At 41.3% G+C, this 27,947-nt stretch overlaps 1 protein-coding gene across 3 annotated transcripts in view; it reads right to left on the bottom strand.

Moving 5' to 3' along the window:
- Positions 1-27,947, bottom strand: part of SMG7 (SMG7 nonsense mediated mRNA decay factor) — a 988,399-nt gene that overhangs the window by 223,710 nt on the left and 736,742 nt on the right. For all 3 annotated transcript variants that reach the window (XM_044085293.1, XM_044085292.1, XM_044085294.1), the window contains one exon: positions 21,433-21,510. In XM_044085293.1, the coding sequence (XP_043941228.1) occupies positions 21,433-21,510 (78 nt within the window). The remainder of the gene's footprint in view (positions 1-21,432; positions 21,511-27,947) is intronic.

The following is a 27,947-nucleotide window of genomic DNA, read 5'->3' as shown; positions in this document are numbered from 1 at the left end:
ATATATATATATATATATATATATATATATATATATATACACACACACACACACACACACACATGCACGTAAATAACTTTACTTGTATCCAACTAATATCCAAGCTGTCTTTGCAAATACAAAGCGTGAAGAACCTTCCCAGTGGCAGGCTGTGGAGAAGGAAAAAAAAATTACATGAACAGACTGATTAAGTGACAACTCACTGACTACCTTGGGCATAAAAGAAGGATTAGTACGGAGACTCATCCTATCTCTCTGAAAAACTTAAAAAAGAGGAATGGCCATAAGAGCCTGACGTTCAGAAACACTCGTGGCTGAAGTGAGAGCTAAAAGAACGGTCTTGTGTACAATGTTGTAAGGAAACAAGAAGCAGACTCAAAAAGAGCCTGGGTCAAGTCTTCAAGGATAAAATTGAGGTTTCAGGAGGGTGGAATAGGCTTCCTGGGAAGCCTGACATGAAGGATGCCTTTAAGAAAGTGCTTGACCTCAAATCTAGAGGCCAGTGGAGGATTCAAGAGAAGAGAAGCAGAAACTACTGACAGGTGAGCTTTAACTAAAGAATATGGCAACCCAGCATGGAACAGATTACACAAAAGACAGAGTGAGAGGAACCTCTGCAGACAGGGGATTTCCTGGCCTCCCACAGCACCAGAATCAATACCCCATCATCTATAGCATCAAATGAAGAGTGGACAAATGAAAAGGGATAAGAGATCCCTTATGTTGTGAGAGACCTCCACTTGATGTGATAATTTGTGGTAACTATTCCTGGTCAAGTAGAAACAATGAAGACACCAATGTGTTTTTTTATTTATTTTTTTTTTAATAAGAAACATCTTTATTAATTTGTCACGTATGACATAGGCAATCTTACATTTATATAAATGAAAACAAACCATACTGACAACTTCAGTTGCAAACACTATATATTACAAACCATGCTCACAAACTGTAGTTGCAAACATTATAAGTCACTTATAATCTATCCAGTTATTGTCAGGAAAACATTACATAGCTCATTCAAAATCCTGCCTTCTGTTAAACCTCGTTCCTCCTCTGCATGTATTACTCCCACAATTCCCATTTTTCCTATGTAATTTCCACCTACCCTTTTCTAAAGGTCCCAATTCCAGTTGTTTTACCTCTTTTACTATATTTGCTACTTCTAGTAAAAAGTTGGTTTAGACTTTGATTTCAATTATCTAGTCATTGCTTTTTTTGGCAGCCACCATAATTAGACTCAGCAAGGCCTTACTACCTCTAGGTAATCCCGATTCTTTACCGGAGCTCAAAAAAATCATTGCCTTAGTTACACCAATTTGCTCACCCAGTATTTCTGACAGAGCAGTCTGCAGGGAATCTTTAAAGTCTGCCAGCTTATTACACTACCAGAAAATATGTTCCCAGTTACCTCTTTCTTTCCCATCACACTAACATTTGCTGCCTATCTGAGGAAAAATTATTTGGAGTCTACTTGGGGTATAAAAATACCATGTAAACATTTCAAGCAAAGATTCTAAACATTATACACTTTGCTGCATATTTGGGACATGTACATTTATCCCCCCATTGTTCCTTTGTGAAGTGCTTATCCAATCTCTCTTCCCAATCCTTTCTAACCTCCTCTGATTCTTATACTTATGGAATATTTTATATGGTCTACTACTTATTCCCTTCTTAAAGGCAGCTTCTGTTCTAGATTTTACTGAAAAACTCTACCAGTGCTGGTCTTTTCTTTAGGATCATCCATTTCCTTTTTCTTTGCCTATACTCTGGTATTAATCCTTGACAGGGAAGACCATCTCTAAACCTGCAGTCCAAATAAATTTTTGGACTCTTCCCATTCCACTACCTTTACCTCTCTAGTTACTTGCTCCCAATACCTTGGTTCCTTTGCCAGTTTTCTACAATAAATTATCTTGCCCATTATCTGTATCCCTAACTGCAGTCATACCTATCAGCAGAATCTTTCTCCATTCCTGTGCTGTCTTAGTTCTTAACATACTTTCTGCTACTTTATCAATATAATATTCCGTATGATTATTGTCATTCTCTTTAAAAAATCTCCATCCAAAATCACAGTCTCTGTTTCTTGAGCTTCCCCCCATTTCATCTGTTTCCACTTTGAATTATAGTGTTCTACTTATGCTATGTATAGGAGCCTTAACCATGTTGATCTGAAATACCCCTTCAAATCAGTTAATTGTAATCTGCCTTGTTCCACTGGAAGAATCAGCTTACCTCACTTGACTCTTGCCATCTTCCACTCTCAGATAAAACCCTTCAACTCTTTAATTGCCATCCACACCTTCTCCTCTGGTTGACAAAAATATGCCTGATCTGTGTGCAAGACTAAAGGGACTAGACATTTTAACTGCTTGCATCTTACTATCGATTACCATATAACAGAGCTTCCATTTTCTCAGTGTATTACCTTTTGTTAAGTCTGTTCCCACATATCCTTAGCTGCACCTTGGAATCATTTTGAATCCATACCTAAATACTTTAATTTTATCATGTCCCCATAAATATTGATATTGCTGAACCAAAAAGATATGAAACTGTCTCAAAATGCTCCGCAACACTAATGTCCCTTTCTGGTTTTGTCAGATATAATATCATTTGCAAATACAGCCATCTTTTGACTACCATACCACTTATATCCTTGAATTTCTGAGCCCTTTATTTTTTTTTTCCAATGGTTCGAAATATAATGCAAATAACTAAGGGGAGAGAAAACACCCCTGCCTGTTTTTTCTTCTCAAACAGAAATCATCTGGAGCATTTCTCCCCAGGCCTCCACTAAAAACAGGCTCTGTGGAACCTAGTCGGACATTCCCGGTCAACAAATGTTAAATAAAAAATAAATAAATAAAATCAGAGAGAACCCTACCCACCTTACTTTTTGCCTCAGATCCCTCATATATATTCCTAATTAACCTTATAATTTTATCAGGGAATGCAAATGCTTCCATTGCCCTGCTTATTAAGTCAAAGATTACTCTCTCAAATGCTTTCTCTGCATCAAGAACCACTAACAGTGGTATTTCCTTACCTTCGCTTCCCTCTGGATCATCAATGTTCTGTTAATGCTGTCAAACATTTGGCTCCCCTCCACATAACACTAATCATATCAATTTTGACATCACTTTTGCCATTCTTTTAGCCATCACAGGCAAAGATTTTATTAGTCATGGTTTAGTACTGAAATGGGCCTGTATGAAGCTGGATATGATGGCTCTTTACCTTGTTTAGTTATTCCAACTACCACAACTTTCTTCCAGGATGTTGGTGGTACTCCTTTTAAAGTACTGTTAAACAAAACCTTCCAGATCTTTATCAGTTTTTTTTCCCTCCTAGCTTCCAAACTTCCACAGAAATACCATCTATTCATGTGGACTTTCTTGTAGATTGGTTATACATCACCATTTTTATCTCATATCCTCCTATTCTGTTAGTAATTGTGCCTCATCCACCTCTAACCTTAGCATCCTCCTCAAGGAAGAGTAAACCTGTCTGGTGGACATCTGTAATCAGTAAACTCTATAATAAAAGGAAAAAAAATTGCTGTTCAGTCCAATGAAGAGCATTTGCCTAATTGGAAGCAATCTCTCCTTAGCCTGAACAAGCAAATAAGAGCACAAGTGAAAGCCTCCAAAGCAGAGTCCAAACTGGCCACATCTACTATAAAGACAATCAAAAGGCCTTCTTCACATATGTCCTCAATCTCAAAGTAAGCACTCAGATATGCTCAGAACTGGTGGTCAAGGACACTACATACACAAACACTGTAGATATAGCCAACCTACTGACAGACAGGTTCAGTGAAAATTTCACCCTTCTGTCCCTCCCATCAGTAAATCAGAACATCTCCAACACCTGCCCCCCTCCCCTTACCTCTAGGGAATAAGTCATCACTGCCCTCTCAAAGGCAAAAAAATACAGCCTCCATGGGACCCAATAACATCCCAGGCTGCATCCTACATGAACTCAGGCAGCAACTTGCAGCACCATTAGGTACCCTATTCAACCAAAGCCCGAGTACCAGGTCTGTCCCAGCTGATTGGAGGACAGACACGGTCATCCCTAGTCAAAATAAGGGAAGCCACCTTAACCAGTAGACCTATAATGAGCGGTGTACCCCAGGGATTGGTCTCAATGTCTCCGTTTGGGATATACTTTTCTGAAGTGCAGGCCAAAACCAGTGTGCTATGGCTGACCAAGTTTGCAGATGACTGCAAGCTGGGTGCTGTCATCAAGTCCCCTAGTGATGTGGACATCCTCCAACAGGGTCTCACCAAAACAAATGACTGGTGCCTGAAATCTGGCCTCAAACTGAATGCCAAAAAATGAATCATCATCCCCTTTGGGGAGAGTGACATCCCCACATATTATCACATTAAAAACAAGGTCCTAAGCATGCAATCTGTCATGAGGAACTTGGGCACCTAGGTTGATAGCAAACTGACTTTTGATCACCACAATGCATTAGTTGTATTGAAAGCTTTCTACACGTCTCACCTCATTAGTAAGGGCATCTCATCCAGGGACAAGGAGATCATAACATCCCTGTATTCTTCCCTTATGAGACCCATTACTGAGTACAATGCCCCTTTTGGCATGTACCTCACAAAGCACATGCAGCAGCTGGACAGATCAGAGTTTCCTCACCAGGAGAATCCAGGGCCTCAAACATCTACTCTACACAGATAGGCTAAAAGCACTGTCCCACTACTCAGTCTCATACAGATTCCTCAGAGGGGACCTCTGTCTGGCATACAAAGCAATCTCAGACCCCATCCTGATGGGACTGCTTCAAATCTGCAAGTCAAGCTCCACTTGAGTAACCCACGCACATGACCTCAACCTGGTCTGTGAAATTAATAGGACTTGCTGGCGGGACAGATTTATGTCCCAGAGACTCTCCCTTCTGTGAAACTGACTCTCTCCTACATGTCAAGCTGAGTACCTCATTAACTCTTTTTAAGCACAACCTGAATAACTGGATGGGGAACAGAAAATACACCCCTGGGGTTCCACCTGCATCCCTGCTGGACAGTGGCATCTGGCGCTGACTTGTCGGAACATGGGCTAAATTTTTGGCTAGGCTTGTAAGGGTCTTAGGGCCAATAGCCTACTAATTTCCTATGATCCTATTCCCACCATTTATGTACAACAGCTTTTTTTGTTAAAATGTTGAGTTCCAGCTTTTGTGTTACATGCATATATTGTTTGGTAGAGTAATCTTTTATAAAGTTGTTTCATGTCATTTCTAAATGAGCACATATCACATCTTACAAGCCCTCAAACAAAAATACAAACACTCCCAGTGCCCCCTAAAACCCATGAACTTAACACACAAAACTATGCAAGTCTTCAAATATTGAAGTTTTACCCTCTTAATAGGAACAAATATTCCAAACTGACAACCACACACATAGACTAGAGATAACCTAAAAGAAAGGTTATTCATGCTAAGATGCATGGTACTGCCTGTGCTAAGTGCTGTCTGGCTTTGTCTTATCTTTATAGCTCTCTCACCTGGGAAAAACACTTGAATGTTTTCAGAAAACATTTTCCCTAAGCCATTTCTCCTGATCAGATCGTCACCTAGAGACATGAGAACCAAACACAGAACTGCCAAGGATACATTTGTGTGTTACTAGACTAAGTCAATGGCCTTAACCCAGTCATTTTCTTATGCAAGAATGAGAAAAAGGACACTAATGTTTCTTCTGTTAAGCTCTTTTAACCAGATTTTTTTTTTACATTGTAGTGCCTACATTTCTTAAAACTGAACAAGGAGAAAGAAGGGAGGAAACCCCCCCCAAAAAAAATAGAAGCACCAGTTTACATTAGTATCAACATTACACTTAAAAGTAACTGAGACTGAAGTTGTGTACTTACCATAATGCTCCATCTGTATTATCAAAGGAGTGTGTGCTACTTGTTGCAAAACCAAAAATTCAAGGATGTTATGCATCAGCACTGAAAAGGGATCAACATTTTTTGATGTGCCCAGAAAACAAACCTTTTCCATTTACTGGAATAAACCTTTTATGGGAAGATAAAAGTATATGTCGGGCTGGGGAAGGCCGCATAGGTTGTCTGGCCATTAATGGAATTGAAGAAGCCGTGCAGTCAGCTTGAGGTTTGATATGTCTGGATGGATCATACCTGTTGGGTGAGACAGGTCATCTGGAATTGGATCCAGAACCCAAGGTTAAAGTAAATGAGGCCAAAGGAAGGGGAACCAAATCTGTTGAGGCCAGTAAGGTGCAATGAGGATTACTTTGCTCTTCAACATGGCAGCTTTCTGTAGGAATTCTGGAATTAGAGGGACTGGCAGATAGGCGTACAGTAGACTGGGGGGGGGTCAATTGTAAAGTAGAGCATCTCTCAGTGACTCATCCTACAGAGAGATATGGGCAAAGTAGTTGCTGTAATTGTTTAGGAGAGAAGCAAAAAGATCACAGCAAGGCTGTTCCCACTGATGAAAAATAATTTCTGTCATTTTTGTTGAGACACGATTTGTGAGGCAGAAAGACTGCATCTGGTCAGTTTGTCTGCTATCACAATGGACTTCCCCAGAATGTGCATTTCTATGAGAAGGCAGTTGGGTGAGATCCCCCACTGTCACACTTTGAGCATTTCTCAACACAAGAGGTATGATCTGGTCCCTCCTTGCTTGTCGATGTACCAAACTACTAACAAGGTCTGTCTGAACTGCAGTCATCCATGAAGAGAGAGCATCTTAGAAGGCCTGCAATGCTAAAAGCACTGCCTTCATCTCTAAGACACTGATATGCAAGCTGGCCTCTTTGGGGAACCAAATGCCTTGCCTGTTTTCCCCAGAAAATTCCCCCCACCCCAACTGGGAAACATCCATGGTCACTATGGCATTGGGCTGAGGAGAGCTCTTCTGTATGTGTGAGTGATTCATATCAGAGTAGCCATGGGCTGATAAAATATCAAACATTGTGTTGGTAGCATCCACTGGACAATCCTCATGTGAAATCTGGCTAAAGGCACTAGTGTTACCACTGCTATTGACCCTAGAGCTTAAAGGTCCAAGTGGGATGAAAGTTTGGTACTGCAGAATATTTTTCTGACTTGTGATCTTAGTTTGAACCTTTGAGAGCGGCAGTGAAACTATCATTGACTGTGTTGAACAGTGTTCCTATGAATTCCAAATTCCAGTTCCAACTCAAAGTTCAACAAAGTCCAATATTTCCGGATGTTCTTGTTCTGTCATGTTTCACAAATATAATTACTGCTTTGTAATCCCACATTTGTTGGTTTTGAATTTACTGATTTTATTCTCCAAACATTAATGAGATGAAATAAAACATATGCTTTAGAGTTCCCTACAAGTTTAACAAGTCCAAGAAAGTCCAATATTTCTAGATGTTCTTGTTCTATTCCTGTTCATCTCCATATCCCAAATCTTGTCTCTCCTTCATTTCCTATATACTCTCAATTCTGCTAGTCGACTCCTGTGTTTCTTCACTTCTCTCAAGCATTTTCCATTTAAACATTGGAAAAGGATTCACTGGCACATTCTCTGTGTTGTCTTTACCAGAAGAATAAGCAGCAGAATCTCATCCTGTTTCACAGTTCACTTTTTCTGGACAGACTTTTGTATTTTTTCCTTTGCATGTACTTCATCAAAAAGTGATTGTCCCTCCAGGAAAAAAATATTTTGAAGACATCTGGGTATAGCAGTTTGAATCTCACACCTGCTTCTCGACATTCCCTGAATAATGGAATTGATTTCTCCTCTTCTGCCTGGTATACAAGGAGTGGTCATTCTCCACAAAAACTCTGCTGTCGCCCACTTTTAGTAATTTGACTTCTGCTACAGTTTTGTCAGAATCAACCCCTTCTGATGGTAAGATTACATCTTTACTATTAAAGGACTAGGTTGCTTTCTTATAGCCAGGTTTGGAACATACACAAGATGTGCTCGTTCAATTAAAAATTCCTATTGTGGAATACCATTCCAGTTGCTCATTTGTGCTTTCATAAAATTAATACAGTCTGTTCCTCCCAGCTTCTCTGGTATAGCGAAAATTTCAGGTTCTCACTATGTGCTCTGTTCTCTAATTCTATTATTTTTGAAACCTCTCTTTTTGTTCAGTCTCATATTCAGCCAGCCTTTTCTTAATTTCTGCCTCTGAGTTTTGAAGTTTTATCTCTGATTACCTGTTTAAAGTTTCTTCCATTTTTCCATCCTCTTGTTTGAGTTGATATACTCAATCAGTGTTTCATTTATTTTAGTCAGGTATATGTGCAGTTGTCTTATCCCCTTATCGCTTGCACTGTTTTTTGCTGAACAACTGCAGTACTTTTCCCAGTCAGCGTTTTTTCGTCAACTTTTGAAACAGATTTTCATCTAGGTCCTCTGTATTTCTTTTTTCTTGGCATGCAGACAGTGCACTTAACTAGCCAGTTACTGACATATACCCAGAAATTTAGGTCCACTAGATTTCTCTGCTAAGTTTGTTTTCACCCAGGGAGAGCTAGAATTAAGCTGCTACTCAATATGCAGGCATCCTAGAAGTCAGGGAGGGGCAATGTTGCCTGTGCCAAAAGGGAGTCACTAGCAAGATTTTGGGAGAGTCCTGCCTGATCTTGTGCAAGACTTGTGCTAACAGAGGAAGGGGGGGGGAGGAGCAACAGCAACATCCTCTTCCAAGGAAAAGAGAGGACATCCACTGTCCAAGCCAGAGTATACTTGGGACTTTGGAAGGGAACAGACAAAGTTGCCTGTTCAGAGTAGAGGCAAAAAGATCTACATGAGGAATAACCTATTGATGGAAAATGTCCAGAAATGCATCTCTGTGAAGCATCCATTTGTGAGCTTGTGTGCTGCACCTGCTCAAGGAGTCTGCACTAGATTGTGCTTTTTTTTTTAAATACCTTTATTGAATTATCACTTGTGACACAGGCACATTTACATTTATATAAAAGTAATCTAACTGTACTAACAAGTTAGAATTAAACATTATGCTTCACATATATTGCTGTATATCATATAACCTAAGCAACATTACATAAATTATTCAATTCCTGCCCCTTTTTAAAGACGCATCTTTATTAAACCATCACTTATGACATATGCAATCATACATTTATATAAATGACAACAAACTACACTGATAATCCTAGTTGCAAGCATTTTACATCACAAACCATACTGGCACACTCCCAGTTGCAAACAATATATATCACTTCTAATCTACCCAGTTGTTTTCAGTCAAACATTACATAGCTCATTTAAGTCCCGTCTTCTTTTAAACCTCATTCCTCCCCTGTATGTATTGTTCCCACAATTCCCATTTTTCTTATGTAGTTTGCTCCTACCTTTTTCTAAAGATCTCAATTCCCTTTTTTATCTCTGTTACTATATTAACTACTTCTAATATAGCCGATTTAGATTTCCATTTTCTAATTGCTTTTTTGGCAGCCAACATAATTAGAGACAGCAAGGCCTTACCATGTCTAGGCAATTCCGATTCTGTACCATAGCTCAGAAAAATCATTTCCTTCGTCACACCAATCCACCCACTCAGCATCTCTGACCGTGCATCCTGCAGAGAATCCTACAGTCCGCCAACTCACTGCACTCCCAGAAAATATATTCCCAATTACCTCTTTCTTCCCAGTCACACCTCCAACATTTTCTATCTACCAGAGGAAAAAGTTTCTGGAGTCTACTTGGGGTATAAAAATATTTATGTAAACATTTCTAAGCAAAAATCCTATATCTTCTAGATTCTGTTGCATATTTGGGAGACATACATATATCCTCCCACTGTTGAGTCTGCCACTAGATTGTGCTTTGAGGGAATTTAAGCTGCCTGTAGAATCACCTGATACTGGATAGCTAGATCCCAGACCTGAAGAGCCAGTCTGCAAAGAAAAGACCTTGTGCTCCCTTGCTTGTTGACAAACCACACCACTGTAGTATTGTCTGTGCAAACTCTGTGGCCTGGGATGAAAGAGGGAATGAAAGGTCTGAACAGGCAAAAGCACAGCTCTCATCTCCCAGATACTGATATGGTCTAATCTCTAAAGAGGAGGCCAGAGACCCTGAACCTTGACAACACAGGAGGCACCCCACCCTTAAGTGTGAAAAGAAAGTGGAGCCTGAAAAGGAAGCCCTGGGTTGAGGGAAAGTTGATGAATCCACCTCTGAAGCTAAAGCTTGTGACAGGAAAGGTAAGGTAAGCTAAGCTACTTTGAAGTCCAGGTGGTGGCAATGCTGATGCCACACCTACTTGAGATATCACTGAAGCTTCCACATGCAAGGAAGAGACACAAACAAAAATTTCCTGAAGAGAGGATGGAAGGGATGTGAAGATATGCATCCTTGAGATCTAGAGAGACCAGAAAGGTCTGGGGAAGAAGATGAAATCACATTTGCAGAGAACATCTGAAAGGAAGGAATCTTGAGAAATGTGGTCAGCTGGGAAAGATCCAGAAGTGGTCTCCAAATATCATCATTTTGTGGGGCCAGAAACATTCTGGAATAAAATCTCTTCTCTACCTGGGCTTTAGGCACAGCCTGAATGATGCCCTGAGCCAAGAAGCCATGAATAACCTCTGGGAAATGAGAGCTGTTCCCGAGGAGGTTGAGGAAATGGCTGAAAAGGCAGGAAGGGATTTCCAAACCATGACGTATCCCCGAGGTATAATGGACAGAAACAAGGGTCTGAAGTTGTCTGAAGCTAATCAGGAAGAGACGGGGACAGGTGGATGGACAAGGGAACTTGGCCAAAAGCAGGAGAAAGCAAATTTTCAACTCAAACTGAGCTTATCCTGAAAAGGTTTCTGGAAGGAAGTAGTCTGGATAGATTTAGCAGGAGGCATTCACCTAGGACCTTTCTTACCACTGGGAGGAGGGTGAACCTGCCCAAGAAGAAGAAGAGAAAAAAAAAAAAAAAAAAAAAAAAAAAAGGGCAGACTTAGAGAACATTCCTCTGAAATTTGGTAATACGAAACAAAATGTTTCAGCTCCTGTAAGGTTTTAACCCCATCTTGAAGAGACTCGAAAAGCTCAGCTGCAGCAGATCTAAAAGGATTCTTATCACCCAAGAGAGCATCTAAAGTTTGCCATTAATACCTTCAGGCAAAGCCTGAATAATCCAAGAATAAGGTCTCACAACTGAACCAAAGGCAGCAAGCCCTGGAAGAAGTATCAGCTGCATCACAGCTACATTTGATTGAGTGGTGGCCACCTTAAGTACAGCCCCACAAGGAAAGGGACAAAGCCTTCTCCTCAAAGTCAGAAATGTCAGAAACCACTCGAGAAAGGAGGATCAAAATATACCTGGTCATAAGAGTCTTGCAGTTGATGGCCCTAAAGGATGAAGTGTCAGCAGTACAAACTTTTCTTGCCCAGCCCTTCCACAGCCCTACTATCCTTATCAGAAGGCAACAACTTCGTAGAGGGCAATAATTTGGAGGGCTTATCAGAGATGACTGAAACTACAGAAGAGTCAAGCAGAAGGACATTTGTAAAGATATATGAACGCCTCATGAACTTTATAGAATCTACCTGGCTTCTTAGGTGCAGGGGGTTGATAGTCAGGGGCTACAAATGCTGCTGAGAAGGTATCCAGAAGTGCTGCCAGAACAGGAGGAACAGCAGACGGCTTAGGTGACTCCATCCTTTAGAGCTCATAAAAAAATTTAAATCTCAGAAACATGAGAACAATCTCACTTAAAATAATACATCATACAGACAATGGTGTCCCCAAAGGACAGCTTTTCCAGGGAAGGGTATCTGGACTTCTAGAATCCTCCTCCTCTGAACAGTAGTCCAAAGGGGAAGGGATTTGGTAAGAGTAAGGCAGAGATCCTTACTGAATCCAGGTCCTCATCAGAGGAATCCAATTCCCTGGGTCTTGTAAGTGGAGTAAGATAAGGGAGGAGTAGGCACAAGAGCCTTCTTGAATAGGCTTCAAGACTATCAAAACATTAAATAAACCAGGAGTGAAATACGGTCACTCACATTGGGGATACTTAACAGGAGAAATATACTTTGCTTTTTTGCTTCTTTTTCTGTGGGACATCTGCACAAAAAATCCTTGGAGGGTCAGACCCCTGGCCAGATTCAATAATGGTCACAGGAAGCTCCTCCTGAACTAAGACCTGAGGAATCCCCCTTGGTCCCTTGGAAATAATCAACTGAAAATCCCTCTCTGTGTCAAGTACTGACATTTGAAAAGCTCCAAGGACATGCAAGAAGCCGGTACATGCCAGTCTCCGACAGAGTCGCCACACAGGAATCTGCAACTACTGGATGATTTTCCAGGCCTTCACCAGCCTTGAGAGACATGTCTGTGGCAGGATGGGCATCAACCAGATCAGACTCAACTTTTTTGGCCTTCTCCTTGGCAAACAGCTGGTGCTCAGGACAAGAAAATCCCAACATATTACCCTGGTCATGATGATCTTTATGGAGGAATGTGCCTCCTATACTGACATTTTCCCTTTCTGGATGACATGAACACAATGACCAATACTTCTTTATGCTTCCCCAATCTTTACCAACATTTACCAAACAGAGCTCTCTAAAACTGAATCATGCTACAACAAATTTGCCAAATTTGCTAATGAAGCCACTCATAGGTCCCATCACTGCCAATCCCTTAGACAACTCAACTGGCTTGAGTTACCTCAAATCCTCCTACTCAACCAACTTACCACTGTCCATAAAGCTCTACTACCTTCCTATGAAAACACCTGCCTTGCAACAATTAATTCAACCCTACACACCTGCCAGAAACCTAGGATCAACACACCGGAACCACATAAGTGTCACCAAGCACAACAATGAAGCTGGCAAATCGCTCTTTGCCTGCTGCATTGCAAAAACCTGGCACCTCCTACCTGATCATCTAACCTCAACATCCTCACCTTACCTCTTCAAAAAAAACATCAAATCCCACTTCATGCAAAACTGGCTATGTTCATGTCTTCCTCCAGGTTAGAACAAATCTACTCACTGCTATTAATACTATCCCAAATAATGAATACTACCATGGTTCTCAACCTCTAACAGTTTATTGACACAATGCTAGAAAGTAAAGTATTCTCTACTATAATACCCCATTTGCTCAAATTCTACCAGATACTCATATGTAACTCATTTCAATCTATTGTTTGTAACTGCTTTCAACTAACATAGTGTACTTTGTGTACGAATATCTTCTACTTTGTGAATGTTACTAATGTAATACTTGTGGAGCTTTGTGCATGAACATTTTTGTATCGTGTAAATGTTTACTAATGTAATGTAATACTTGTGGAGCTTTTCTCCTCCGGGCCTCCGCTGAAAACAGACCTGTGTCCAGTCGGACCTTCCCGGTAAACAAATGTAAAATAAAATAAATAAAAATAAAATAATATAACAAAGAAAAGAACCCCCATCAACAGGGCATTGATTTGAAAACATGGTTTGGTAACCAGCACAGCAGAAGGGCATTCAGACTGACGTTCAATAATGCTGTTCAGACTGGCTGCAAAAGTATGTGTGTGTTCATATGCCACCTTTATGCCCTTAGTACTGTGCACGGAGCATATGTCTGATGTATGATGCCTAAAAGAACTAAAGGCATTGGGGTATACTAGCTGTACACGTTGGGCTATCCTTGGCAGGAGATCCCTTATGTAAAGAATACTGCAACAGTGATATGGAAGGACATCACATATTTCCAGTTACATTTTCCTCCTAATCACACTTCTAATATTTGCTGTCTAACAGAGGAAACTTATTTGAAGTCTGCTTAGGATATAAAATTACCACCAAGCAAAAATTCTTAACATTCTGGACTTTATTGCATATTTGGGAGCCATACATATGTCTTCCCATAGTTTCCTTGTAAATTGCTTTTCCAGTCTCCCTTACCAATCTTTTCTAACCTCTTCTGATTAATTCTTGCACTTATTCAATATTTTATATGCCCCACTAAACATATTTTAACAGTTTCTGTTCTAGAATCAACTAAAAACTTTACCACAGCAGGTCTTTCACTTATTATTCCCATATCCATTTCTCTTTGCTTATACCTCTGATCTCAATCCCTGGTAGGGAAGGCAGTCTCTAGCATCCAGTCCAAACATTTTCTTGGCCTTACACCACTCTATTTCCTTTCCCTCTATAGTTACTTGCTCCCAATATCCTTATTCATTTGCTAGTTTTCTCCATTAAATCCCATCTCTTTCTTGCCTATTTTGTGTACCCCCTACTTAACTGTTGCACTTAATTTGCTGCAATATAGACTAGATTCAAACTTGCTGTATCTAGTTCTGTTTGTATAACTTGAGCACTAAACTAGGCCATCTTTTGCTGGAGAGGATTCTCCTGCACCCTAGTGACAGGGGTGTGCAGCTATAACTCATCTGATTGAAGGTTGCTGAAACAGGGCTCAGGTTTGAGCTTTTTACTGGTTAATTTGTTTAAATCAGTTTGCTCTCATTTGATATAAAAGCACTGCATTTGCCCTTGTTTTCGCATCATGCACTGTCAAGCAGTGGTGGGCATCGTTGGTGGTTATAGATGCAAACACATCTGCCTGCAAACTTTCCCTTAGTACTCTGCTGGTGCTCTACAGGTGAGTTTTTGCAACTGTTCCTCACTAACATGAAATACATTCAGCAAAGCTCCTGCGGTACCAACACAGATCCTACCCAACAGCCCTTTGTATTTTTTGTCCACTTCTCCTGTCCTCTACTTTAGCTGGTCCTTCCTGTCTTCTGACCAAATCAACTTACCTAGCATTATGGAGGGACAATTTCCCATAGTTTTTCAGCCAGCAAGGTTGATATGGGCATCCTGAGTCAATATATCGAATTGCCTCAAGTACACTGACAACTCACTTCTAGTCCACACAAATTATGTTGGATGCATCTATATAAAGAACCTAGAATCCAGGCTCACTCACTCACCAGTCAGTTCAAATGATACTAAGCAGGTTGTCAGCATGCATACCTCACCTCCTGTACCTAACAAACCAATACCACAAACTTACATATGCGGAGGGCCTTACCAGAAGCTTACCTAATCATCACAGTCCTCTCAAACACAAGCACAGTTCACAAAATACATCCTCTGCAGAACACAGTACACATAATATATCACACACCAGTGTCTCACCAGTCAAGCCCTTAAGGCATAACACAAAAACAAATATCTTTGTCATAGGTGACTCTGCTGACACACAGATGTCCCTCTCACCAGGCTGGATAAGGAAATAAGTCACAGTCTGCTATCTGTCAGGTGCCAGGATCTGCCACATCACTCATGCACTCAAGTCTCTCAACAACAGGCATGCTTTGACTCCGTCATAGTCCATGTTGGTGTGAATGACTTGAGATGTACCTCACTGGACTATATGAAGACAGACAAGGCTGAGCTCTCTGATTGTGCATCTCAGGCAAGTATAACCCCAGCCTTAAGCTACATTTTACATTTGCCTAGGATGATATCGCTCTTGTTTGGCATCTACTTCTCTGAAGTACATGCCAATATTAAGGGACTCTGGCTAACAAAGTTTGCAGATGACTGCAAACTGGGAGCCATTACTGAATCCCCAAATGATGTGGACATTCTACAAAAGGGCCTTAGAGAAACAGATGCTTGGTGCCAGAGCCATGGGCTCAAGCTCAATGCCAAGAAATGTATAGTTATCCCCTTTGGGGAAAAAACATGGTGGCAGTACATTAAACACTGAATGTGCGATGAGACATAGGGACACAGGTGGACAGTGGTCTCACCTTCGATAACCACATTGCCACAACAGTCAGGAATTCCTTCTATGTGGCACACCTCATCATTAAGGGCTTTTCATCCAGAAAAGAGAAGGTCATTGTCCCACTGTACTCATCCCTAATTAGACCCATTTTAGAATACAACGCCCCGTTTGGTATGTACCTCTCAAGACATCTGCAACAACTTGAAATGCCGCAGAAATACCTCACAAAGAATCACAGGCCTAAAGCAGATGCCCTATGCTGACCATTTAAAAAAAACTCCAGCTATACTCTGTCGCATATCGTCTACTCAGAGACGATCTCTGCTTAACATACAAGGCCATGTCAAACCCAGAGCTGTTGGACATGCTACACAAAGAAATCCCAATCCCACAGAGCCACATGCTCCAGGGATCTAAATCTTATCACAATGAACAAAACATGCTGGAGGGATAGGATCTTGACCCAGAGAATCCCCAGACTCTGGAATAGACTGCCTATACATGTCAGGCAGAGCACATCTTTGGCCAGCTTCAAAAGGAACCTTGACGACTGGATGGGACATATGAAACTCACCCAGGGGATCACGTCAATAGCCCTGCTAGATAGGGGTCCATGGAAGTAATATTGTGGGAAGAAACAGCCAGGGAATTGTTATGGCTAGGCTTGTATAGGCCCTAGGGCCGATAGCCTAGTACCAACCTATGAACCTATGATCTCAATACAAACAAAAAATGATTGACTTCAACAATTGGTTTAGTTTCTGGTGTCATTCAAGGGAGATTCGGTATCAGTCAGCCTGGGATGACATGGTCAACAGACCTTGATGCTTTGCCAGAGATGGTCTTCATCTGTCATCTCTGGAATTTCAGTTACTGGCTATGGATCCTGACACCCCCTTAGTGCCTTTTTTAGGCAACATCACAAGAACAAAATTCCAGACATAAAAATACCCTCTAAAAACAACCTCAAGGTTATGCTGCTAAACACTAGGAGTCTAAACCAGAAACTGCACTCACTCAAAGCAGTCCTCACCTTGGAAGATGCTGACATTTGTGCAGTCACGGAGACCAGGTTTAAGGCTGCGGACAGCATCTCAGCTATACCAAGTTACATTTCCTTCCACACGTTCAAACCTCACACTGAAAGCATAAGAACTAAAGGAGGTGGTGTATCAATATTCATTAAAGCTAATACACCTCTAGATCAAACAGCAGAATTCCCTTCAATTACTTCAGGTGCAATTGACTGTAGGCAAGACCCCTCTTCAAGGTCACTGCCAGCTGTAGAACCTCCCCTCCATGAATCTGGACATCCACTCAGCCTACTTGGATCTACATGAGTCAATCAAGATGCAACCGAACGCCCTGGTTTTGGGTGACTTTAATTACCCATCCATTGACTGGGTAAATTATGTGATTCTAACTCACTTGTCCAAAGGTTCCTGGACTTTAACTCCAATGCCCTGGACCAGCTGGTTGACATTCCAACAAGAGGCTCAAACATCCTGGATCTGGTGCTCACCACATGAAGGACTGCTGCACCACCCCAGTGTGAGGCCATACATGATGAGATCTGACCACAAATCAGTCTCGCTAGATGTAACTATAACACAAGCCCCCCCCCCCCCAAGCAACAACTAGACTAAAAAACTTCTCCAAGTCCAATTACAACCTCTTGTGTGAGACCATAAGTAGCTTCATAGCCCCTTCCCCCACTAATGAACCAGACACCTATGCTGAGTTACTACACCAATGCTTTATACGAGAACCTGTAAAATTGTATTCACTCTACTGTACCTGACAGAACCAAAGCAAGATCTTCAAAGAAAAACAAACATACCTGGTGGCAACTGCCATTAATAGGCTATACAATAGGAGAAATTGCTGTCTAAAAGTAGGGAGGAATAGTTGCAAAACTGGAAACACTCCTTCCTCAACTTAAACAAGTAAATACACCTAGTGAAGTTGTCCAAAGCTAACTACAAATCCAAATTAGCTTCCCTAACTAAGGATAACACAAGGCGTTCTTTAGTTACATCCGTAACCTCAAAAGTGAGGTCCAGATTTGCCCAGAACTCGTAGTTAATGGCACTACGCATACAGAACCTGTGGATATAGCAAACCTGCTGGCTGACAGGTTCAGTGAAAACTTCACTCCCCTGTCCCTGCCACCTACACCCCAAAGCTTTCCTAACACAAGTCCCACACCTAGTATATCTGAGAAGCAGGTCTTAAACGCCCTCTCCAAGGCCAAAAACACAGTCTCTTTGGAACCAAACATCCTGGGCTGTGTTCTACACTGGTTAAAACAGGAATTAGCATCACCATTGAGCATGCTTTTCAATCACTGCCTAAGCACTGGCATCATCCCAAGCAGAATGGAAAACAGCTACCTTCATCACTTTGCACAAAGAGGGTGCATCAATGGACCCTAGGAACTGTAGGCCCATTAACCTGACCAGCCTTATCTGCAATGCCATGGAATGAATAATCAAGGACCTTATTAACAAAGATACAAGAAGTCTCCAAACGGTTGACCACTCCCAGTTTGGGTTTGTCAAAGGGAGAAAATGTCTGTTAACACTTGGTGGACTTCGAGACAAGTACAAATCTGTGCATACGTCCTGCGTAGATTTAGCCAAGGCTTTTGACACAATCCCCCACTCAGACATCATTGATGAACTCACACAGCTGGGCATCAACCCATATATTGGCAGCTGGGTTGCAAACTGCCTCACTGACAAAACTCATAAGGTAAAATAGGTGATTTCCCTCCTCCAGCAGACCCGTAACCAATAGTGTTCCACAGGGATCTGTTCTGGCACCCCTACTGTTCAGAATCTACTTCAAAGTACACACTAAAACTAAAGGACTGTGGCTGACAAAACCTGCTGATGACTGCAAGCTGGGAGTGATCTTTGAAACCCCTAGCGATGTCAACATCCTGCAAAAAGATCTTATGCAGACTAACGACTGGTGCCAAAGTCATGGTCTTAAACTTAATGCAAAATAATGCATCATCCCAATCGGCACGGGTGATGTTCCTGCAAACTACCACATCAATAGCAATACCCTAAGCACATAGTCAGTGGTAAGAGATCTGGATACACAGGACAACAGCAACCTTAACTTTGATCACTATGCCCCCACAGTGGTAAGAAGGGGATTTTATATTGCTCATCTCAAACAATGGCACCGCCTCCAGAAAAAAAGAGGTTATAACCCCCCCTGTACTCTTCCCTCAACACTCCCTTTGGTATGTTCCTTTCTAAACACCTGCAGCAACTGGAGAGGCCACAAAGGCTCCTTACAAAGAATATTCAGGGTCAAGATCTGTCTTATGCAGACAGACAGAAATCGTTGTTACTTTACTGTGTTGTACAGACTGCTCAGAGGTGACCTGGGCCTTGCATATAGAGCAATCTCTGACCCAGCTTTAATGGAAATGCTGCATATCCCCCAAGTCAAATGGCACATGGATCACTCACTCAGAGGACCTTAACTTCATATCTGACATCAACAGAACTTGCTGGAGAGACAGATTTGTCTCTCAGAAGTTGCCCCACCTTTGTTTAACATGAATTGGAAGCTTGTTGCAAAACCCCTCGTTGGGCCTATTTAAGTGTAATTTGGACGACTGGATGGTAAACTGAAAATTCACCCCGGGGGTCCCACCTGTGTCCCTTTTGGACAGGAGCAACGGGTGATTTTGGTGTCTCCTTGAACTAAACACCCTTGGGAACATGGGGCTGAACTTGGCTAGGCTTGTAAGGGCTCGGGGGCAGTTAGCCTAGTAACATCCTATGATCCTATGCTGTCATCCCTATCAACAAAATCTCCTCTCTCTAATCTCATGTTGGCTTAATTCTTAGAAAAATGTTGGCTACTTTCTGAATATAATACTCAATGGTTGCGACTATTCTCCTTAAGGATCTGCATCTAAAATCCTACTCTTTCTATTTCTTGAAGTTCTCCCCTGCTTCATCATCTTCCCTTTTCACTCTGAATTATAACTTTCTGCTTGTGTTTTGTATATGACCCTTAACTCCAAAATATCCTTTCGAATCAGGTAATCCTACACAGCACCTTGTTCTACTGGAAGGATCAATTTATCCCACTAAACTCGATCTTTTCCCCTCCCAGATAAATCCTTTCAACTCTTAATTACTGACCACAATTTCTCCCCTGGCTGATACAAATATGCCTGACCTGTTTACAAAACTAAAGGGACTAAACATTTTCAATGCTTGTGTCTTGCTATCCATAAAAAGAGCTTCCAGTTTCTCAGCCGCCATAACAGAAGCCATTTTAATCTATATTCCTAAACACTTCATCTTATTGTGTCCCCAAGATATTGGTACTGTTGAACCAATTTGAGTGTGGGTACATAATTAATGGCTATAGCCTTTGTTTTATTTTCATAAATTTTATATCCTGAAAAGACCTGAAACAGTCTCAGAATGTTCCACAACACTGAGATGCCCTTTTCTGGACTTATAAGGTACAACATAATATCAGTAAATAAAGCCAGTTTTTCTTGATTACCACACCAACTATCCTTGGATTTCTGGGTCCCTTATTTTCTCTGCCAGGTTCTAAATATAAAGCAAGTAAAGGGGAAAGGGAACAACCCCTGCCTAGTTCCTCTGTTCAGAGAGGAACCCTCCCCACTTTAATTCTTGCCGCTAATCCTTCACATATCCTAGCTAGCATTACTACATCAGGAAATGCAAATGCTTCCACTGCCCTACTCAAACCCCCTCCCTGCTTACTCTGACAAATTGTTTCTATATTTAGGTCTTGATGCCGAGAAAGCAAGATTAAACCTACCTACAGAACCATTTTTCTTTATAATTTTGCTGGCTCATTCTCTAGGCTCTGTGTTATGCTAAATGAACTAGCTTTACTTACTGCTACTTAGAACACATCTGAGCGGAAGGGGTAAATGACCAAATGCGTCTGAAGCCTGAAACACTGATAATGCCTTACTATCCAACTGATCACCTAGCAAACTTACATTTATAATATAAAACTGCACAGCATCCCCACCAAATGCTTCCTTAAAACAGACAAGCAGTCATTTTTAATACGTCTTAAAAGCATCAGTACAAAATAAGCATTATGTTACACAATATTCATACCATTTTACTTCTCTCAATTCAGGGCACAGTTTTTTTTCTTTTATATAAATCTTTCGTACTTCCTGCTGGAATTAAAAAAAAAAAAAAAAAAAAAGGAGGACAGAGCTCAAATGCTGTCCCAGAATCCCTCTACATGTTTTTACATATGAAGCTCTGAGCAGTAACAGCAGAACTAGTGACTCAGACATATAATGCCAACAGGAGCAACACATTACAAGTACATTATGCGCACTACACAGATTATTCATTGCTAACAGTTAAGTGAACTGGTCATCATGGACCTTCTCAGCCATTATGCAGGCCACTACAAATGATCAATTCAACACAAAAATAGTATCCTATCAGCCAGCATATATTGTTAGAATGTGGGAGGAAACCAAAATACCTGGAGAAAATTCACACAGAGGAGATCACTGGAAAAAAAATACAGGCCAGGGTTTTTCAATGCAGCTTCAACAAGGATAATGCAAACAAGTACATTATAAGACTTCAACTACCTGATCACAGCTTGGAAATTAATGATGTACCTGAGTAAGTGGAAACCCCGTCAAAGACAGGAAAGGCGGCGGCTGAGGCATCCGCTCAGATGGCTTGTCAAGGACAGACTGCATTAGTGTGAAGAAACAAAATATCAGTTAAACGGAACACTTGTTATACTTCACAAATTAATTTTTTTCATATTGTCACTGGTTTACAAATAAGAAACTGTATAACATTTAATGCAGTTTTAATTGCAACATATAAAATACAAAATTAACTGCAACTATGCAGATCTGCTTACTGGGGCCATTTAATGTAAAGCTGCAAAAATAGAGCACTTGGTGTGCTTAAAACACTTCAACCAACCTTGGAATATGCAATAAAACAGTACATGTATGATCTTGAAGAAAACAAAAGGCAGCATTGTACGTCAACCGTGATTAGGGGACTCCATTCTAACTATTTTGTGAAGTTAAGGCAAACTGGAAAACTCCATAAAGGTCTAGAAAAAAGCAAATAAGTTACTACCATCCCACATGCCGACAGCAAGAAAGAGAGGAGAGTCCATAGGGTTACCTACTTAAAAATGGACTCCAAGGAGCAGGAGAAGAGTTGGTTAGTTCAACTAAAAAAATACAGAATGCAATTTATTGTGGGAAGACGGAGGAGATATTACACGTGACTGTGAAGGACAATCTTGGTTACAGGCAAATCTTCACAGAGGAATATCATAAATAAACCACAAAGCTTGAGTAATTAAGGGCTCAGACACATCAAAAACACATTGTTCTAAACCACCAATTTTCATATTAGTGTGACTAGGATAAAAGCACACAGAGACATGAGAAGTGAAGATCTGCTAAGACCAAATACGAATGGAAAGATCATTTACCTTTTCTTTTACACACTAGACAAACTTTCTCTTGCCTTAAAGTCTTGGACTGCTTATGTGGAAACAATATCGAAAGACACTGTGGTCTCTGCAACCACTGTCACACGGGTGCAGGACACCACCCTTCTTATGAGAAAGAAGAGACTCTTGGTGCTTAAAGGCAGGACAAAATGATTGACTTTAACAATTGGCTAAGCTTCTGGCATCATTCTAAGGGGATCCAGTATCTGTCTGCCTGGGAAGACATGGTCGACAGACCACAATGCTTTGCCAGAGATGGCCTGCACCTGTCGCCCCTGGGATTCCGGATACTAGCTAAGGCTCTTGCTGCCCCTATAGTGCCTTTTTTTAGGCAAGGTTCAAATGACCAATTCACCACTGTAACAGGAACAGGCAAGCAAAAACTGAGGGTAATGCTACTCAATGCTAGAAGTCTAAATCTCAAAATGCACTCACTCGAGGCACTCCTTAAAATGGAAGATCATCAATATCTGTGCAGTGACAGACTTGGTTCAAGGGTCTAGACAGCACCCCTGCATTAACAGGCTATAACTCATACCACACTTTTCTGCCATCTTACCTGGATCAGAACACCAAAGGCGGAGGTGTGTCCATATTCATTAAGGATATCCACACCTCCAGGCTAGTTGTGCAGCAAAATGCATCAGAGGTTATCCAAGTGCAACTAGCTCTGGGCAAAACTGCAATCTGAATTGTAGCTTGCTGTAGATCCCCCACCATGCCCCAGGATTCCCACTCCTCTTTTACTGACATACTGGAAAATATTAGGGTTCAACCAAACACCCTAATAATGGGCGATTTCAACTGCCCCACCATTAACTGGGAAAACTACACATGTACCAACTCCTTCGCTTAACGCTTTCTGGAATTCATAAATTCCAATGCCCTGGATCAACTTATCCACACCCTCACCAGGGGCAACAATATCCTAGACCTAGTCATTACCAACATGAGTGACCGGTGTTCCATACCTGAAGTCAACTCCTCATTGGTCAGATCCGACCATAAGCTATCAACCTAGATATCCGCATCCTGCCCCCACACACCATTAGGGAAACCACGGTAAAACATTTCTCCAAAGCCAACTTCATGCTTAAGACAGAAGTGGCGAACTTCATAACACCCATGCAGATGGGCAATATAGTTACGACTGCTGAATCCTATACAAATGCACTCTAAGCACTTACATGAGTGCATGGATCGTGCTATCCCCAACAGAACCAAGACGTATCCTCTAAAAAAAGGAAGCCAATCTGGTGGTCCCCTGCCATAAACTAAATATACAACAGAAGGAAGAAAATGTTTCAAAAGAGGGTAAAATCCCATGAGTGGAGGTGCTCCCTGGTCAGCCTCAATAAGAAGCTGAGATCCCTTAGAAGATCCTCCAAAGCTAGCTACGAAAACAAAAAATCGCCACCGATTCCAAGGGCAACCACAAAGCATTCTATAGCTATGTCAAGAATCTCAATGGCAACACCCACATCTCCTCTGAGTTACAGCACAACAGCACAAAAATTACAGAACCAACTGATAATGCCAACATCCTGGCAGATAGGTTCAGTGCTAACCTTACCCCCTTCTCACCCCCTAAAAGACCCATATCTATACAGGAAGAATGCAGTCCTTGTAATCACATCTATACAGGTAAAAGCTGCACACACTAAAGCCAAAAACACAGCATTCATGAGACCGGGCAACATCCCAGGCTGCGTTTTACACAAACTTCAGAACAAACTGGCTCCCCACCTAAGCACCATGTTCAATCATAGTCTCACGTCAGGCTTTGTGGGCACTGAATGGCGCACAACAGTTATCCCACTCCACTAAGGGGGAACCACCACTGATCCTGGGAACTATTGCCCTATTAGCCTGAACAGCCTGGTCTGCAAGGCCATGGAACGCATCATCATTTTTTTTATTTTATTTTACATTTGTTTACCGGGAAGGTTTGACTGGACACAGGTCTGTTTTCAGCAGAGGCCCAGGGAGAAAATCTCTACAAGTATTACATTACATTAGTTAACATTTACATGATACAAAAATATTCATGCACAAAGATCCACAAGTATTACATTAGTAACATTCACAAGGTACAAGATAATCACTATGTTAGTTGAATGCAGTTACAAACAATAGATTGAAATGAGTTACATTTGAGTATCTGGTAGAGTTTGAGCAAATGGGGTATTATAGTAGAGAATACTTTACTTTCTAGCATTGTGTCAATAAACTATTAGAGGTTGAGAACCATGGTAGTATTCATTATTTGGGACAGTATTAATAGCAGTGAGTAGATATGGTCTAGCCTGGAGGAAGACATGAACATAGCCAGTTTTGCATACAGTGGGATTTTTTTTTTTTGAAGAGGTAACGTGAGGATGTTGAGGTTAGGTGATCGGGTAGGAGGTTCCAGGTTTTTGCAATGCAGCAGGCAGAGTAATTTGCCAGCTTCATTTTTGTGCTTGGTGACACTTATGTGGTTCTGGTGTGTTGATCTTAGGTTTCTGGAGGGTGTGTAGGGTTGAATTAATTGTTGAAAGGCAGGTGTTTTTATAGGAAGGTAGTAGAGCTTATGGACAGTGGTAAGTTGGTTGAGCAAGAGGATTTGAGGTAACTCAAGCCAGTTGAGTTGTCTAAGGGATTGGCAGTGATGGGACCTATGAGTGGCTTCATTAGTAAATTTGGCAATTTTGTTGTAGCATGATTCAATTTGAGAGAGCTCTGTTTGGTGAAGGTTGGTAAAGATTGGGGGAAGCATAAAGAAGTATAGATAACAGATGGGTTCTAGCTATGTTGGATTTTGTGTCTCTGGTCATGTAGTTGTGGTTTCTATAAAGGAGTCCGATCTTTTTGTTGACTTTCTTGATTGTTTGAGAAATATGGATGTCAAATTTGAGTTTGTCAATTTCTACTCCTAGGAGCTTAGTGTGTAGTTTTGGTGTGATATTAGTATTGTCTTTGGATATTATTGCAAAATTATTGTTTATGGAGGGAGAGCATCAGTTGTATGTAGCTATATTGAACATTGCTGATGGCAATTTATAATCTTGCCCAGCACTCTACCTCGTTGTGCATGATAGCAGCCTGCCGCAGTCCGCTGCCCTCCCCCTCCCAGGTTTACATGCTACTCCATGTCCACTTCCTTTGTAAACTTCTTAGATTAATTTTGACATAGCTGTAAATTCCTTTTAATTTATGGTACTTCCTTCCTCCATCACTTGGTGGCCACATACACCTGGAATGTTCTACAAAACACCTTTACACAGCCCTACAAAGTATATACTGTTCACTTTTCTTTCTGTTTCTCCCTTGAGAGACTGTGGAATTAACTTTCACTCCTCAAGGCTTAATCTGATGAACTACAGTATTCCTTAACATTTTTTTCTCTATTCCAATCACTACAAAGATATAACCCTCTCCCCCTGCCTTCACCTGTATTCCAGCTTCTGTTCACCGATTGTTTTCTCTGGGCCATCTCTTCTCTTGGCTTTACCTGCTCCATTCGCCCTGCAGGCTCACTCTGCTCCCCTACCCTACCCCCAATTCTAACCCACCCCCAGTGCTCCTACACTTATCCTAGCCAAAGTCTCCTCCCCTTCATCTCTCCCAATCCACTCATCTCCTCACTATCCCATCTCCTCTCATCCTCCAATACTTTCTCACCCCTCCCCCACCCCAAACCTTTAAGCACTTTACTCACTTCTAAACACCTCCCTCTTACACTCTCATAGTTCCCCCTACATCCAACTACTTCTTCAGTACCCTCTACCCAACTATTCATTTATACCTACACCATACCTTCTCAAACCCTTCTCATCCCTTTCTTCTGCCTACTACTTCTAATTCCTCTATACCATGCTACCTCTTATTCATTTTATGAACTACCCCCTTCTTTCCTATCCCCTTTTCACCCTACCATCGCCCTCAACATGATCACTCTACCATATCTCACTTTCACATTATATCACCCTCCCTAGTTCAACTAAACCCACTTCTCTGCTTCAAACTAAAACTTCATATTCCTAAAGCATTATTATACCTCTCACAAAACACTGAGTAAACCCAAACTCCTGCTCTCATTCCCCTTTAACTGCTTATGCCTAGCAAGTGACATACATCCCAACCTAGGACCTAGTACCAGCAACAATCCAACTCCCCCTATTACCACCCATATTACCAACCCTAAATATCTCAAACTCCTGATCATCAATGCCCAGAGTCTAAAAAACAAAATAGCCCACTTCCACGCTTGGCTATACCACACCCTACCTGATATAGTAGCTGTCTCTGAGACATGGCTAAAACCCAATATTTCTGACTCTGAAATCCTACCCCCTGGGTTTCAAGCTCTTAGACATGACCACCCAAAGAAGAAGGGAGGAGTGGTGGCCTTAATCTACTCTAGCCTACTCTCCATCACTCCCTACCAAAATTCTATTTCTCAGTTCAACAACGCTGAACCAGTCATAGGAATTCTCCAACTAAATAACCATAAAAGCATCTGTGTCATAGCCCTCTATATTCCCCCTGGAAACAATACAAATATACTTGAGGAAATCCTTCTATGAGCTTCAACCAATATTAAGTTTGAGACACACATCCTAGGAGATGTAAACATTGACTGGAACAAAATTGATAATAATCGCACCATCTCAATTAACCTATATAATTTCAGTCAACTTACAAATACCATTACCAGACCTAATAAAAACAACCCCCCAAGCTCCATATTTAACTGGATCCTAGTCTCTCACCTTAATAAAATCTCCCATAAGAGCACCTTACTAGACTCCATTAGTGACCACTTGCCAGACTTCATCCATAGAGCAACTACCTCCTCTCCTTACCAACATCAATATATCCACACATGAAACCTCACAAACTTTAACCCTACAACTTTCTCCAATTCTCTCAAACTAACAAACTGGGGCAATCTAAAAACTCTTCATCTAGACCAGGCCATTGAACATTTCAACTCAACCTTCTTAGCTACCCTTAACTCTCATGCCCCCCTAGAACAAAACATATAAAAACCAACTCAGCCCCTTGGCTTACTAAAGACACCAAAACACTTATGAAACAAAGGGACAAAACCTGGAAACTTTACTATCGCAATAAGAACCCAGACGCCCTTCTTAAATCTAAAGAACTCCGTAACCTAGCCAAAAAAAATATACAGGATAAAAAAAATCACACTATACCAAATTTCAAACTAATCATTCCAAAAATCCCAAACAATTCTGGAAGTCAATCAACTCTCTTCTCAACCCTGGTGCCAAAAACAATCCTTGCCCTGACACATGCAAGTCTGACCCAGATATAGTCACGCTGTTCAACTCCTATATTAACTCCATAGCAGAGCTCACCAAGACCTTCCCAAACAACTTCTCCCCCCTCCTCAAATCCTCTACCTCCACCATCCATTCCTTTCTCATCTCCCATCTTTCACCTCAAACCCATTTCCACCTCATATATAACTAAACTCCTCTCTAAGCTTAAGCCAGGCTCCAATGCCCCTGACAACATCCTCTCACTCTTTCTAAAACTCGCAGCAGATGGCATCGCCATCCCCATTAGCATTCTCATTAACAGATCCATACAGGAATCTTATGTTCCTAAACTGTGGCGTGCAGCCTTCGTCCTACCCCT

The sequence above is a fragment of the Protopterus annectens genome, chromosome 10.part0 (genome assembly GCF_019279795.1).
Source record: "Protopterus annectens isolate FY-2018-M chromosome 10.part0, PAN1.0, whole genome shotgun sequence".
Taxonomy (NCBI): Eukaryota; Metazoa; Chordata; order Ceratodontiformes; family Protopteridae; genus Protopterus; species Protopterus annectens.
Note: the sequence above shows the minus strand (reverse complement) of the source record. Positions and strands in the feature narration are given on the sequence as shown.